This window comes from Lepidothrix coronata, unplaced genomic scaffold, assembly GCF_001604755.1.
Source record: "Lepidothrix coronata isolate B3197 unplaced genomic scaffold, Lepidothrix_coronata-1.0 Scaffold52, whole genome shotgun sequence".
NCBI lineage: Eukaryota > Metazoa > Chordata > Aves > Passeriformes > Pipridae > Lepidothrix > Lepidothrix coronata.
Window position 1 is genome coordinate 4,194,332 of NW_016690232.1, and position 14,599 is coordinate 4,208,930.

At 44.5% G+C, this 14,599-nt stretch overlaps 1 protein-coding gene across 1 annotated transcript; it reads right to left on the bottom strand.

Moving 5' to 3' along the window:
• Positions 1-604: 604 nt before the first annotated feature.
• LOC108497748 (torsin-1A-interacting protein 1-like) lies at positions 605-12,088 on the bottom strand. Its single transcript, XM_017815648.1, has 6 exons — positions 11,689-12,088; positions 11,351-11,419; positions 7,636-7,746; positions 6,510-6,569; positions 4,203-4,265; positions 605-3,128 (listed from the first exon to the last, which is right to left on the bottom strand). Exons 1-6 carry the CDS (start codon positions 12,086-12,088, stop codon positions 2,329-2,331), a joined length of 1,503 nt encoding a protein of 500 aa, XP_017671137.1. The 3' UTR covers positions 605-2,328.
• Between the last annotated feature and the right edge of the window lie 2,511 nt (positions 12,089-14,599).

The window sequence follows — 14,599 nt, forward strand, 5'->3', positions numbered from 1 at the left end:
ACCCATAAGAGGGGGGAAGTTTTAGAAACAGAATATAACCTGGATTAAATATGGAGGGTTTGTATGAAATGGAGGCATGGAATCTCCTGCCTTCACGTCATAACTTCATCTTTTTAGTGGTTGCCAGTTCTGATAATTTTTTCCTAAGTTACTTTTCAGTAAGACTGTCCCTCCAGTCAGTTCACAGTGCACTAGTTTGCAACAGCAAAGGTACAGAACATGCAGCCAGGAGTGGAACAAGAATGAAGTCATCCCTTTTGTCAGCTGCTGACTCTTGTATTGGGCTAATGAAACAAGTGAACCATATCTTATCATTAGTTCCAGCTGAAATCAGAACTGGGGAATTAGTACAAGAACACCAAGTAAAAAACATTGCACAGCTATTTCCTGAAACATTCCCTGTCAGAGAGAAGGCCTGATATTATGGAATATACACATCTGCATCCCAGTATCTACCACTCCACTAAAGCTTCTTAAAAGTTCTAAATTTTTCAAAAGGTTGTATTTTAGACATCTATATTTGAGCAAAGGTAAAATGAACAACTTAAATATGTTCAAAAAAAGTCTGACCACTTAAAATTCAGTAGACAAATCTTAAAACAGCTTATAAAACAAAACAGTGTATTTATTTTGAATCATTACTAAAATAGCTTCCATAATATACAAACAAATATGCTATCAGGACACATTTGGAAATAAATCACAGTTGTTGCTTTTTTTTTAAAAAACATTTGTCCAGTGAAATGTTCAAAATGTAAATGCCATCTTTTCCTTCCTGAGCTATTCTTAAACATCCAGAACAACAGCACTTCCATGTCTTTTTACTGGTTTTATTTCTCCCATTAAAATAGGAAGCCCTATCCATTGCTGGCTCCCAGTGGTTAGAACGAATCCACCTCTAGTTTAAGTGACCACAGCTCTGTGTCTCTCAAACTGTGTTCTTTGATATGCTTCAGGTGATTTTGGTCCATTCCCTTAACATCCTCAACCTTTCCTTGAACACAAAAGCCAGAAGCTCCAGCTCCTCAATAGGTTTTTCCTGATTAGAAAGGATTTTTTGCAACAGGACGGCTCAAGGGGCCCAATCTCTCAGCTGTTACAAGAAAACATCCTATTAATTTGAGAGGATCTTCACATGCTCCTTCATACTCAATGAAACCAAATGTACATGGACCAATAGCTGAGAGCATAAAGTAACAGCAATGAAATGGAAGTGCTGCAATTCTCTTTTTTTTTTTTTTTTTTACACGAAGTACTTACAATAGAAACAGGTACATGTTTTTGTTTTTAATCTGGTGTGAGGAATTCTTGACATGAGAGACTAAAAGAACATTTTAAAAACAGGCATTGCAAATCTGTTCTTTGCTAGAAGGTTATACAGCAAGCTGCAGGTTATACACAGATACGAGAAGAATGGTTATTTTTCTGGGATACCAAGTACCACAAATAAATAAATTCTCTGGATGCAAAAATAACGATCTTAGTAAAACGAGAAATAATCTATGTCTTCCTAAAATTTTGTTTGGAAAGGAGATAGTACACACACAGGGCTGACATTTTATTGTTTCCCTCCAAATTTTAAGACTTGCAGAACTTTGACAAAGAGTAGAGAATTCCTGGAAGGAGCCAGGCAAAGAGGTGCTGAGGGGTTATTTAACTGATGTCAGTACTACTAACCTTAAGCAAGCCTTTGTACCTCAGCTTTTCTCATTCTCCAGAACTGTGTAGGGAAGGCTCATTTAAGGGAAAAATGCTTGCTGAAAGGTTCTCTGCAAGTCACAGATTTTTCAAGCAATTTTGCCACTTCTAGAAGTGGCCTGAAATAGCTGATATCTATGTTGTGATCAGATGGATCAAGAAAAAGCTCGTGCTTACACTCACATCACTTTATCTTCATTTTCAGCATCTCTGGCAGATGAAGGTGATATTTTTGCATTCTGTTACCTTGTCAAATGAAACACCAGCTTTATGCACCACCAGGAAAGGATCCTCAGAGCAAAGCCAACAGTGCACCAAGTCAGCTCCACAGGCAGATGAGTGATTCTGCACTGATGGACAGTTATGCCCAGCTCCAGGACAGCGAGGCTGGACACGTCACTGAACACAACTTACCAACAACCAGCAAGTTCATTGCTTACACTCTGTAGTTTACTTAGAGAAGTCCCAGTTACTTTAGCAAAAACAACCCCACCAGCTGGTGGAATGTCTCTGCACAGAAAGGACTTTTACACTGCTGTCTGAGCTCAGCAGCAGCAAGTTCTTCCCTGTTCAGCCACTGCAACGTACATTTTGTGTCTTCCTCCTTTCCTGAGTCCTCTCCAGTAACTCTTACGTGCATCCCTCCAGAGAGAGGCCCTTTTCTGGCCAAACAGGCAGCACGAGATGAGATATCCGGCTCCACAGTCCACTCAGCTTATCTGTGTCCATGCCATTGTAAGAACCAGGACCATCTGAGCTGATGAACTTTGCCTGGAGGAAATCCCGGACTTTCTCCTCCACTTCTTGAAAGGTGAGGCTCTTTCCCAGAGACTGCTCGTCCAGGAGAACCGTCAGCAGAAGGGCCACGTCCTTAAACGCCGCGTTTTCGTGGTCACAGTACTTGTAAAAGATTAGGGTGGAGCCTGCAGGCAGTGACTCGAATCGATGCACCACTGCCACCTTCTTGCCTTTACTGAACCCAGAGCTGAGCTCTTTATCCACCTCCAGCTTGACATAGTCACTGTCCAACAGGGCCTTGTCCACCCCATCGATCTGGATGGTAGTAGCGTTCTGGGAGAAGGCAAAAGCATCAGCAATCTCATTACTCAGGCACCTCAGTGCCTTCTCAGCTTCCCGGCCGGCTGTGAACAGCAGGATAGCCGGCTCCAGGTGCAGATGGGAAGTGTTAAGACGTTTCTCAAGGAACACGCGGGCTCTTCTCCACAGATTGGGGTCCTGACTTTGGTAAGTATTTTTCAGTTCCTTCATCCGGGCCCGAAACGTTTGCAGAATTTCAGCATCTCTACTTGAAGTCCCATATAGAAGACTTGGAATTCCGGTCCAGAAGACATAAAGCAACGGGACGCTAATTAACAGAACCAGTAAAAAAGTCTGGCCCTTGTGAAACCCACTCTGCGATTCACCATCATCTACAGAAAAAGGGAGCAAACAAGAAGAAAACAATGTTTAAATAATGTTTTAAAAGGCATCAGAAGTCAACAAGTGAGAGGAAAATAAGAGGAAACAGTAGAATTCAGTGAAATCATCCCGTTCTCAAGCTACCAGTTCAGTAGTTGAAGAGCACAGACATGTTCTAGCTTAAAAAGAAAGGCAAACAAACCCACAAAACACAAATTTGAACTTCTTCAGCAACTTAGTGAAGAAACAGCATTAATAAAAAGAACATTTTTACACATTTCTGGATTGACTAAGAAACTGGACATTCTTCAGAAAAAGGATTATTTCCTAAAGTTTATCAATACTTTGTTCTATTCAACCAAATCCAAACGAAGAGCTTAAAACTGGTCCTGAAAAAGCTCACGATTTTTCCTACAGTTCGGCTCTGCAGAAAATGCCCTATACAAAACCTGGCGGCACCAGAACGTTTCTGTGTTATTTCTCTCTCCTTAGTCCCATAAGGATAAAAATAGTTCCTGCAGCAATATTTGCATCTCAAACACCGGTGGTCAGCACTATCAGAAAACGTTTGTGGCCTTTGGATCAGTGAGCTTCTGTACAAAGAGTGCACACAGCAAACAGTGCACAGGAAACCACTTCGATTTGGTTTCTTATTTAAACAGTTAAATTAATAACTGTTTCATGTACTACAAGCTTGATTCTGTTCCCAGTAAAACTGGTGACAAAATACACCAGTCTTCCTGGAAACAGGAAGAACTGTATGCCCTATGCTACCTTTTCATACCCTAACTTTTATCAGGACAGCAACGCAACAATGGTTAAATGACACCACCACTAGGCCTGCCTCGGCGTTTATCTTGTAAACATTACAGAGGGAAGACCTTAAATTCAGGTGAAAATGTTACTTATTACACAACACTCTTCCTTCCTTCGTGCTGATAACATGTGCCCTACCAAGCAAGTCATCTGTTCTGGCAAGGACCCTCGGTTGAACACCAGTTACCAGGAATTGTGGTGATTGGAAAGGCATGAAAATGGTTAAATGTAACACAAGGATGAAACAGAAGTGAAAGCAGAAGTCTTACTTTTAGCCAAAGGCTGTGACTGCTTCCTCACACTGGACTGATACTGAGATTTACTTCTGCCTGCTAAGAGATTAAGAAAGGAACATGAGAAAAAAACCCAAAGACAACAGTTATAACCAACTCTCCATCTATTTACCAAATGCCAGTTCTCAAGCCATCCTGACAATCTTGCATAAAAACCTCAAGTCCTCAAACTCCCACAAATCATCCCCAAAGACTTTAGCTCTTGAAAAATTACACAAATAAAAGCAGATTTCAAGTACAAGGTGACAAAATGGCAGAGATTTAACATCCTGTTATTTTCTGCACAAGGGTCCCATGTCCCAGTCAAGTTTCACAAATTTGCTTAAGAATTTTGAGGGACGTGAAAATGGAAACTCAATTAATGGACATACTAGAAAACCAACATAATGCAAGATATAAGCAGCAAAACCAAAGCAATCTGTTAAATACACAGTCTTATTTTCCCTCTCCATGCAGCTTGGGTTGGAGGCCTGCTCCATCAGCAGTCAGTTTCTCGGGATGAATTGTGCTTTTAAAGCAAAATGGAAGCTTTCAACTTCAAAATATACTTTTGGTTTATTTATTTAAATGGGCTCAGACAGCAATGTACAAGAGGCATTATCCATAAAAGTGTTATGAACAACTTTCCCAAGAGACTGGTATGAATATACACAGTGCAATTATTGGTCAGCATGTTTTCTGCATTTAGTCAGTTAATTAAAAAGACATGAGAATTTCTGTCTCCTTGTGAACAACAGCAACTGGTTCAAAGCTGAGGGCTCTTTAATAATATATAACCAAATCAGGACACTTTCAATGGCACTATTGAGAATAAATTGAACAAACACACCCCAGAGTAGTTATTTAAAGACACTGAAATAAATTCTGTAACCTTGTTTCTGTATGAATGTAATCATAGAAGGTGCTAAAAGCAGCTCTGGTTTAAGCTGGAGCTTAACTGGCTTAATGAACTACACTATTCTGTAATTTCAACCCCCTGCCCCAAAAGGGCACAGCCATGGAGCTTCTCACTGGCTAAGCTTATCTCAGTCTTCTAATAGTTAACAGATCAAAATCACCTCGATTCTGTAACACTTCACAATGAAGCCCTGTCTGCAGAGACTAGGTTTCATATTTAAGAGACATCTGTAACTCATACCCTAAAGGAAAAAGTAATTCAATAAACAGTCTAAAACCAAATCCTACCCTGCCTAAGAATCTTGCCTTATTTACAACACAATTTGCACAGAGGCCAAGCAAATTATTTGCATTGCCTAACTCAAAAAGTGTAAATTCTGCAGAAACCTTAGAGCTTTCAGAGTTTCAAGTGATCTTCCCAAGCTCTTCACCCCACACACAACTAGTCACTCCTGCAGCACCTATTACCTCTGGCACAGGAAAGAAAAAGTACCAGACTAGCAAGAACTCCTTGCCTCAATTCATTCTTCAAAGGCATTCACAGATCTGCAGCTACCACAAGATGAGCTGCTCTTCCAGAAGGCACCACAGTTTTAAAAAAAAAACAAAACAACAAAAACAAAAAGAAATAAACACCTGAACTACCCTCCCAGGTTCTCCAGACTGAATTCTGATTTACAAGACTTTGTTTATCTATACCTGTTGAAGACAGAAACAAGCACCAGGACATTACTAGGAATTTAGAACATTATTTACATTGTTTTTCTTCTTCTTTCAAGTACTCCTCCAATAGGACAAAAAAACCAAAAACACAACAAAACAAAAACAAAACCAGAAACAATAAACCCACAAAAACAACCAGAAGTCTGCACAAGGAGTTGGTCATTGGATGACCAGACTGGATTTTGCCAGCAAAGAAAATTGCTGCTCCTTTCCAGGAGCATATGACAACTAATTCAGCCACTCTTTCTCAGAGAAAGGATAAAAGGTAAGGTGTTGAGTACAGACTAACAGTCACTGCCACCAAAAGACAAAGGTTTTGTTCCCTTTCTCAGCTCAACCCCACAAAGCCACAAGTCCGTGCTCTGCACTCACAGTTCCATGAGTCAACTCCATTTCCTAACCCAGCCAAAAAAGAAAAACAAAAAAGAAGAATGGGGCATTTTCTGTGGTCAGCAAGTTGAATAACCTCACAGAAGGGCTCTGACTCTGGACTGTGCTGCCTTCTCCAGCTTCCATTTGAATCTGCCTCCTAGGTCCCTTTCCCTCTTCCCAGACAGTGTCCCAGGGCACAAGAAAAACCAGAAGCAGAGGAAAGGAAAATAATTCTATACTTTTCTCTTAATTACAGGAGAAGACTAAGTATCCCTTTTTTTTTTTACTTACTCTGTGGTGTAAAAGTTGAGAAGTGCTCTTGCTTTTTCTCAGGGAAGTCAGCCTTTATTTCTGAAACCAAAGCACAAATGGACGAACTTAAGTTACCACATCAGAGGCCAGTATCAGGCAGACCAGCCATACAGTCTTTTAGCTCTTTCTATGAAATCCACAAAGCTTATTATGGCAGGAGTATATGCTGTGCTGCCAAACCAAGCCTGCACCATATGACAGCCTCTTGGACCCCTTTTCATCTCCTCTGTAGCCAGAGAAAGCTTAGCAAGGGCTTAATTTGGCCTTCATCCTGCTTTTCCCAATATGACACAAAATCATCCTTATTTTTTTTTTAAAGTATCGATGCACTAATAGTATAGTGCAAAGGATGGCAAATCAGCAGCATTAACTGACTGCTAATGCAGGGTACGATATTTGGGGCTTCTGAAACCAAAACTGTTCAACAGAAGGGAGAAAAAAGAAACAGAGTAAAGCTATTACCTTAACAGCACTGTGATCAAACCTGTGGGGACCCTGGCAAACATGTCCTTGGCTGCCTGAGCTAACTCCTAAAAACCTCCCTTACCTAGTGTATCCATTTGGATGTATTCAAACCACCTGTAGTAACCTTCTGCTTGGCTAAAAATCATCCCATTTTTTTTCCTCCTTGTATACCCCCAGTGCTTCTGTAAAACACTGAGAAGAATCTCTGAGCAATGAGCAAAGTGCTCCCTCACTTGGAAATCCCTTGGTCAGCTTTCCCCTGCTTAAGTCAAAGGTAAGTCATCTTTTTGAAAAAAGAAGTTTTGGGCTTCTTCACCTGAGGCAATTAAAGATCCACTCTCAGAACAGTTTTTGAAGAAGGTATGACATCACTCATATTTTTGCTTTTCAAAAACCAGACAGCTGTGTATTTATCAAAGTTAAAATCTGCATTTTCTTGAACATTAAGGTTTAACACCCAAGCAGATGATCATCATACCACAATCAATTTTACTTTGACTCGGGCAGGAGTACACACTGAAAACTTCTTTTTTTGAAAAATCTTTCTAATCCATTCAGATTGCAGCTCAACAACTCCCCCTCTTCTAACAGAAGCAATCATTTGTTACATCTTGGAAAAGGTACTGGGAAGATGTGTTACCTTTTGATGTATAAACGTTTGGTCGCCCTGCCGGTTTCTTGATTTCATTACTGTCATAAACCTTTGCTTTTTCCTTTACTGGAGTCTCTTCAGAGTAAACTGCAGAACCACCTGTCAGGAGGCAAAAAAAGAACAAAAAGAGGATTGGTAACATCATAAGTCGGAAGGACTAAGACATCCGTGATCTAAATCAGTAATTTTCCAAGTTGGGACCTCCCAAGAGTTACTTTCTTACAATGTAACCAAAAGCAACTAAGACTTGAAAAGCTTACAGTAAATTTGAGTTCACTACAAATATACCTGTCTAACATCGCCACACCTTTTTTTTTATTTATTTATTATTTTTAGGAATCCTTGGGTTAAAAACACGAGTGCTAAGAGCCATAAAATGCTCTACACTAGAGGGATTCAGTGTAAACTAATAAATACACACCATGGAAATATAGGGAGTTTTTCCCACATCTTTGGGCTCACAACTTACAAACAACAACTGTGCTGTCTTACGTAGCATTAGGCAAAGAGGAAAAGAAAGAGAAGCAAATATAGAACATAATTCCCCTTTTTATGTAATCCAAGCCATCCTCTTTCAATAACCATAAGGGCAACCTAGGGCACCCCTGCTCCTAATTCAACCTCCTCAGGCAGCTAGGAACAACCTAAACCAACACCTTTAGGCTGTCTGCCAAATTACAGAGTCGTTCAGCTGTGAAAACCAACTTAGTTAATGCAACTAACTAGAAAGAGTACATCCCTAAAAGATGGCAGGAGTCACAGAGCAAAGGTCAGGGCTGGGAAGCCAGTCAAAAGCAGAACACCAGGAAAAGAGATTTGAAAGGATAAAGTGCAACCGCATGGTTTCCAAAATCCAAGGGGTTGAAAAAAAAGTCCACGTACAGAATAAAAGCTGCAGTACAGTTGTGGAACAGAGACCATGGTACAAGGATCAAGCTGAAGGGCATCAGCAGAGAAAACAGCAAAGAGAAAAATAGAGCTGATAAAAACCATTTTCTAACATTCACACTTGGCCCTTTAATTCTTTAAAAAGTCCAGGGTTGTCCCGGGGTTTAATGTGTTTTCTGCAGCTCTTTTACCACACGCCAAGGGCAACGCACAGCTTGCCACCTAGTGTTTAGTGATTTTACTTCAAGAGAGAAAACAGACTTTTTCCTAACGTGTTCTGGCAGCCTTAGCAAGCCAGTGTATGTAAAACACACAAAGGAATAAAAAAAACCCACCAAACCCATCCAAACCACAAAAATGGGTGAAAACTGTATGTTTTAAACTAAGTTACAGGTGCAATAGTAAAGTATCTGCACACAGTGATGGGGACGCCGTATTTTCAGATCCATCCTAAAAAGCTGGTAAGTGATTGATTTCCCACAAAGCTAAGAATGAAGAGACTTGCTAAATTAGGTGATTTTCAGAAATGCCAAACAACATACCCATAATATTTCACTGTGTACCAGGGCTTTGCAAGAAAATCTCACTAGTAGTGGTGACCAGAAGACCAGACAGATCTGTGAGTCTAAAGAGGGCTACTCAGTGCAGTCCCTACTTTTTAATTCCTCTCCTCTTCTTTGCATCCAGCAGCACTCTCTGTCTCAAAGAGTTCTTAGAAGTTGTTGTACAAAGGAGAGGTTTGTATACATACACGTTCATTTCTCTCATGAAGGCAGCTCGTGAGCCAGCACCTTCTGTACCAGTGGGTATCACCAAGAGCAAGTGAACTCCCCTTTATGAAGTTTAACTTTCCTAGAAATATATGTAATTCCACTCCAGACATGCCTGTTCTTTCCCTACAATGCCTAAGCCTCCAACCCAAAGGCTCATTCCTGCCTCCCACGCAGTTAGTGAGGGTTTTTTCAACCCACCATAAATCTGCTAGCCAGCCACCTGCCAGGAGAGAGTGATCTTCTTACTCTCTCCATTTCATAGCCCAGGCTCATCAAAGGGTTTAGAAATCTGCGAGTTCACAAACTACAGGTTTATAAACCAAAATATAAAGCCACTATTTTAACATAGTGGAAATTGCTCTTTTAAGTTTAGTGCCTTTCTATCCCTGCGGGCTCACAATCTTTTTTAACAGAGATGAGCCTGAGATGCGCTTGCTGCCATGTTCCACAGCAGTGACAGAGAGCACAAACCCCAGTGCCAAAAACACCCAGAGCCTGCCTTTAGCTCATATGCCCTATTTCCATATTTTAAGACAACTTACAGACCAATTGCAAGCATATCTCTTCAGCTCACTGATCTAGAAGCTGCTTGATCCAAGGCAGGGTTTGTAGGCTCTTAAAGCTTTTCAGCTCTACGAGCAAGTTGCCTGATCTATATTTAAAACCTCTATGCAGAAGCCAGAAACCAGTTTCTCAAGTTGTGGTTTTGCTTCCATTCTGTTCTCAGGAAAACAGGACTATTATGTTCCTATAAAAACCCACCCTGCTTGTCCCTCTGCCTCACAGACTATCCCCTAAACTCTGCAGGAAAAACATAATACTACAACAGGTGGGAGGACTCTGAGGGGGGAAAAATTCTCTGGTTCTACATAAACAAACAGGGTCTCTTATCATATTTTTACACCTGTTGTGACTATAATCCAATACAGCTGCTAAGAGCTCAGGGAGGTGGGGGTAGGACATCTCCACCCAGACTCATTTTTAGAGAAGTCTAATTAAAAAAATCAACACTCAGCTGCACCTCCCCTAAAGCAGCCCAGCCACCTTTAAAACACTAAGCCTCTTAGTACCCTGTCAGCCACCATGTGGGAGCAACAGCTTGCCACAGCTTTATTTTACAGATAAACCTTTGTACTTTTCCAAAGAAATACTTCTAACCTTGCTTTTTCTCCCTCAAGATAAGATTTTTCCATGCCTCCTGGAAATCCTACTTCTGAAGCAGGATATTGGCAGCCCTTTTTAAGGGCAGTGCCACATAAACAAGGCCGTGCACTGGAACTGTAGCAAGAGCATGGGGACAAGAACTCGGCTGGGAATGCAGAACAGGCCCAGACTAGCCCAACTCATCCCTGAGCATTGCCACACACTGATAACATACACGTCCTAAAACAGAGTAAAAGGGAAGTACAATTTACTCATAGATTTCTGATCGAATGACAGGCTAAAGCCACATGACTGCACTGCACAGTTAGTAACTCTCTCCAGTTTGAGAAGGATACAGATTTCAACAACTAAAGCACCAAGAAGGTGCCACACAGCGCCAACACAACGGCTTGTGCAGCCCAGTCCAGGAGCAAGTACCAGACCATGCTTGGTGCTTCAAAGGAAGGACAGCCGAGCCCCAATTATGCACTTCCTCACAAGCACTGCTGCTCCCTCTACAGAGCACAGCCTTTGGGGGATCTATTTCTGCAGCTCAGGATACCTTATTTAAATCCGGGCTTTCAAAACCAAGCACCGTTAGTAAAATCAGTTATTCCCCACTGTAGTGCTGTGATAAAACATTGTTCCAAGTGATGCAACAGGAGAAACAGCCACCTCAGGGCTTCGGCGTGCTCTGCACGCCTCAAATCCTTTTGAGGAGGGTTTCTCCTTCCATCCATCCCTTGTGTACGGTACAGAAGCCGCAGCGGGATTTCCTCACGTGTGCGCCAGAGCCACGGTAAAAACTAAAACCCAATAATCTCCATTTCCTCAAGTTTTGGGCATCGCAGCCCCTTTGCCAGCGGCGCGGACAGTACCCTCTGGGAGTTAAAGCCTACCTGGCGATCTATACGCTTTTATAGGGGGTCGCGTCAGGGAGTCTGGGGTCCCAAAGTGAAGCTCGTCCCCTGAAACGAGAAACAGGTGAGGGGCGAGGCCGCGCAGCTCAGCTGAAGCCCACTCGAGGCTCGGGCCCGTCAGCCTTCCCAGCGCACCAGCCGCGTGTTCCGACTCGCCGGGACCCCGCGGTGCTTCCAGCGGGGCAATCCCGCCCCAACGCCCCCCGCCCCTGGGGGGGAACCATAGGGCGAGCCCGCCCGCCCCGCTCCGCGCCTCCCCGCCGCGCCCTCAACCGCAGGATCCACCGCGCGGCGCTGCGCCCGCCCGCGCCGCTCACCGTCCACCGCGTCGGGCCGGGCCGCGCCATCCGCCTCATCCTGGGGCCCGTCGGGCCGCGCCGCCAGCCGGGGGCTCTTCCGCCGCCGCTTCAGCCCGGCCTCGTCCGCCGGGGCCACGCCGGGGCCGTCCGCCGGGGCCGCCTCGTCCTCGCCGCCACCGCCGCCCAACATCCCGCCCGCCGCCGCGCCGCGCCGCCGGCCCCTGCCCCGGCCTCGCCCCCGGCCGCGTCCCCGCGCCCGTCCCCGCCCGGTGCCGGAGCTGCCGCCTTCCCGCGGCGGCGGGGGCGGCTCCGCGGGGCTCCCTTCCCGCGGGGCGGGACCGGGACCGGCCCCCTCCGCTTCCGCCCGCGCGCGGAGCGCCCGCCGCGGCGTCACGTGGTACCGCGGCCGGTCCGACATGGCCCGGGAGCGACCGGGACACACCGGGATCGGCACCGGGAGCGGGATCAGCACTGGCGGGAGGAGCCCCGGGAGCGCCCGGCCCGCGCTGCCGCCCCCCAGTGAAAAAAATGCGGGCCGGCCGCGGCCCCCCCCGGCCCCGCGGGGCCACCCGGGGCGAGCTCGGGCGGCCTCGCTCCCGCCGCGGTCCGTTCCGTGTGCCGCTGGTCGCACCGGAGCGAGCCGAGCAGGCCGCCGGGGCCTTTTCCGGAGACGTAAAACCCTGTAAAATAAACACAAGTGGGAACTAAAAAGTGCCGAGAGGGGTTTCGAGGGAGATAAAATCCCTTGGAGCTGGTAACGTGCTGCACTAAATGTCTGTTGCCCAGTGTGGGGATCGTTATGGTTAACGGGATCCAGAATGTCTCACTAGGCATTTCACTTTCTTTCCCCTTTTGTTCAGATGTGTTACTGGTAAACGGGGATTTTAAAAATCACGGAATCACAGAATGTGCTGAGTTGGAAGGGACCCCCAAGGATCATCAAGTCCAACTCCTGGCCCTGCACAAGACAACCCCAGTAATCCCACCTTGCCCCTGAGAGCATTGTCCAAACACCTCTTGACCACTGCCCTGGGGAGCCTGTTCCAGTGCCCAACCATTTGATTGCATTCTTGATAAACCATTTTTACCCAGGGATGTGGTAGAGTTCCTATGACTGGAGGTTTTCAAGATGCAATTGGACATGATCTCCTCTAGACTCCTTTTCCCGTGGAAGTTTGGACCAGATCATCTTTTGAGCTTCCTTCCAACCTGAGCTGTCCTATGTTTCTGTGATGTTACTAAGCAAAGAAATAGCAACTTTCTTATTTCACAAACACACATTTTCTGAACCTCTGCACAAATGCTCACCGGGGCAGTGAGCAGTTCAGGACCAGTTTGGAAATGAGTTGCTGAGCAAATAGGGGCCCTTTTACAAATTCACAGAATCCCAGAATTGTTAGGGTGGAAGGGACCTCTGGAGATCACCCAGTCCAACTCCCCTGCCAAAGCAGGGTCATCTGGAACAGCTGACATAGGAATGCATTCAGGGAGGTTTAGAATGTCTCCAGAGAGGGAAATTTTACCACCTCCCTGGGCAGCCTGTTCCAGTGCTCTGCCACCCTTAGCATAAAGTTCTTCCTTCTACTGAGGTGGAGCTTCCTGTGTAATGGCCATAAACTAAAACACATCCCGTTCCTCATCCTGTTCCTGGGCACCACTGAACAGAGTCTGGCACCATCTTTTTGGAACCTGCCTTTGAGATATTTACATGCTTTGATGAGATCCCCTCTCAGTCTTTTCTTCTCCAGACTAAACAGGCCCAGCTCCCACAGTCTCTCCTCATAACAGAGGTGCTGCAGACTCCAAATCATCTTTGTGGCCTCCATTGGACTCTCTCCAGCAGCTCCTTTCTTACTTATACTGAGGAGCCCAAAACTGGACACAGCACTGCAGATGTGGCTTCTCTAGGGTCAAGTAGAGAGGCAAGACCACCTCCCTCGACCTGCTGGCCACATTCTTCCCAGTGCACCCCGGGATCCCATTGGCCCTCCTGGCCCCAGGGCACGCTGCCGGCTCATGGACAACTTGTCATCCACCAACACTCCCAGGTCCTTCTCAGCAGAGCTGCTCTCTGGCAGGTCAGCACCCGACCCATACTGGTACTGAAGGATATCTACACACTGAAAAAGTCAGGATTGAGGAAGGTGATACTGACCCCTGTAATGGCAGTAACTTCATCTACAGTGTTCCAGAACATGTGTGCTCACATTTGTGATGTTACTTGTTTTGCAGGGTTGTAAGTGTTGGTAGATGTGTGTGTGTTCTTTGCACTCCAGCAGGAAGCTGGGTGAGGGAAGTGCCACTCACCGTTCCCTTCTGTGACTATCTTCTCTGTACATTAATTTCAAAATAAAAACTATTTTAATGCTTTACTAAGACACCATAAATGTTCCATTTTTACCAAGAAGTGAGTATTTGTGAGATAAGTTATGCATACTTCCTACTGTACCAGCAGTAAATACTGTCATTCTTTTCAGACCTAAAAGCAGAACATACACATTGAGCAATGTTTTCTAAAGCAAAAATAAAAGAGGATGTAACAAATACCACATCAGTAGGTTTTAAAGTACAGCTGAGCCATCCATGCAGTTCAAATCAAGCAGAAAAAAGACCAATCAGCTCATGATTCCTGACCAGGGGAACTCCACCTACAGTATCGCTTTATTCACAAGTTTCCAAAGAAAGTTACCAAAGTATCACCTTGTGTAAATATTTCCATAGCATATCCTTTATATTTCACCTACTCACCACTGATTCTTCTACAGATTGAGAGAAAACATTATCCCAATTTAAATTAAATTCTCCCTCAAACTTGACTTAGAAAGGACCAGATCTATTAGGTTGCAATTCTGTATATCCACTCCCATCCCATGAATTCCTGTTTTCCTTTTGCTAGAGGTAAAAAAAAAATAAAAAAAAAAATCAATGT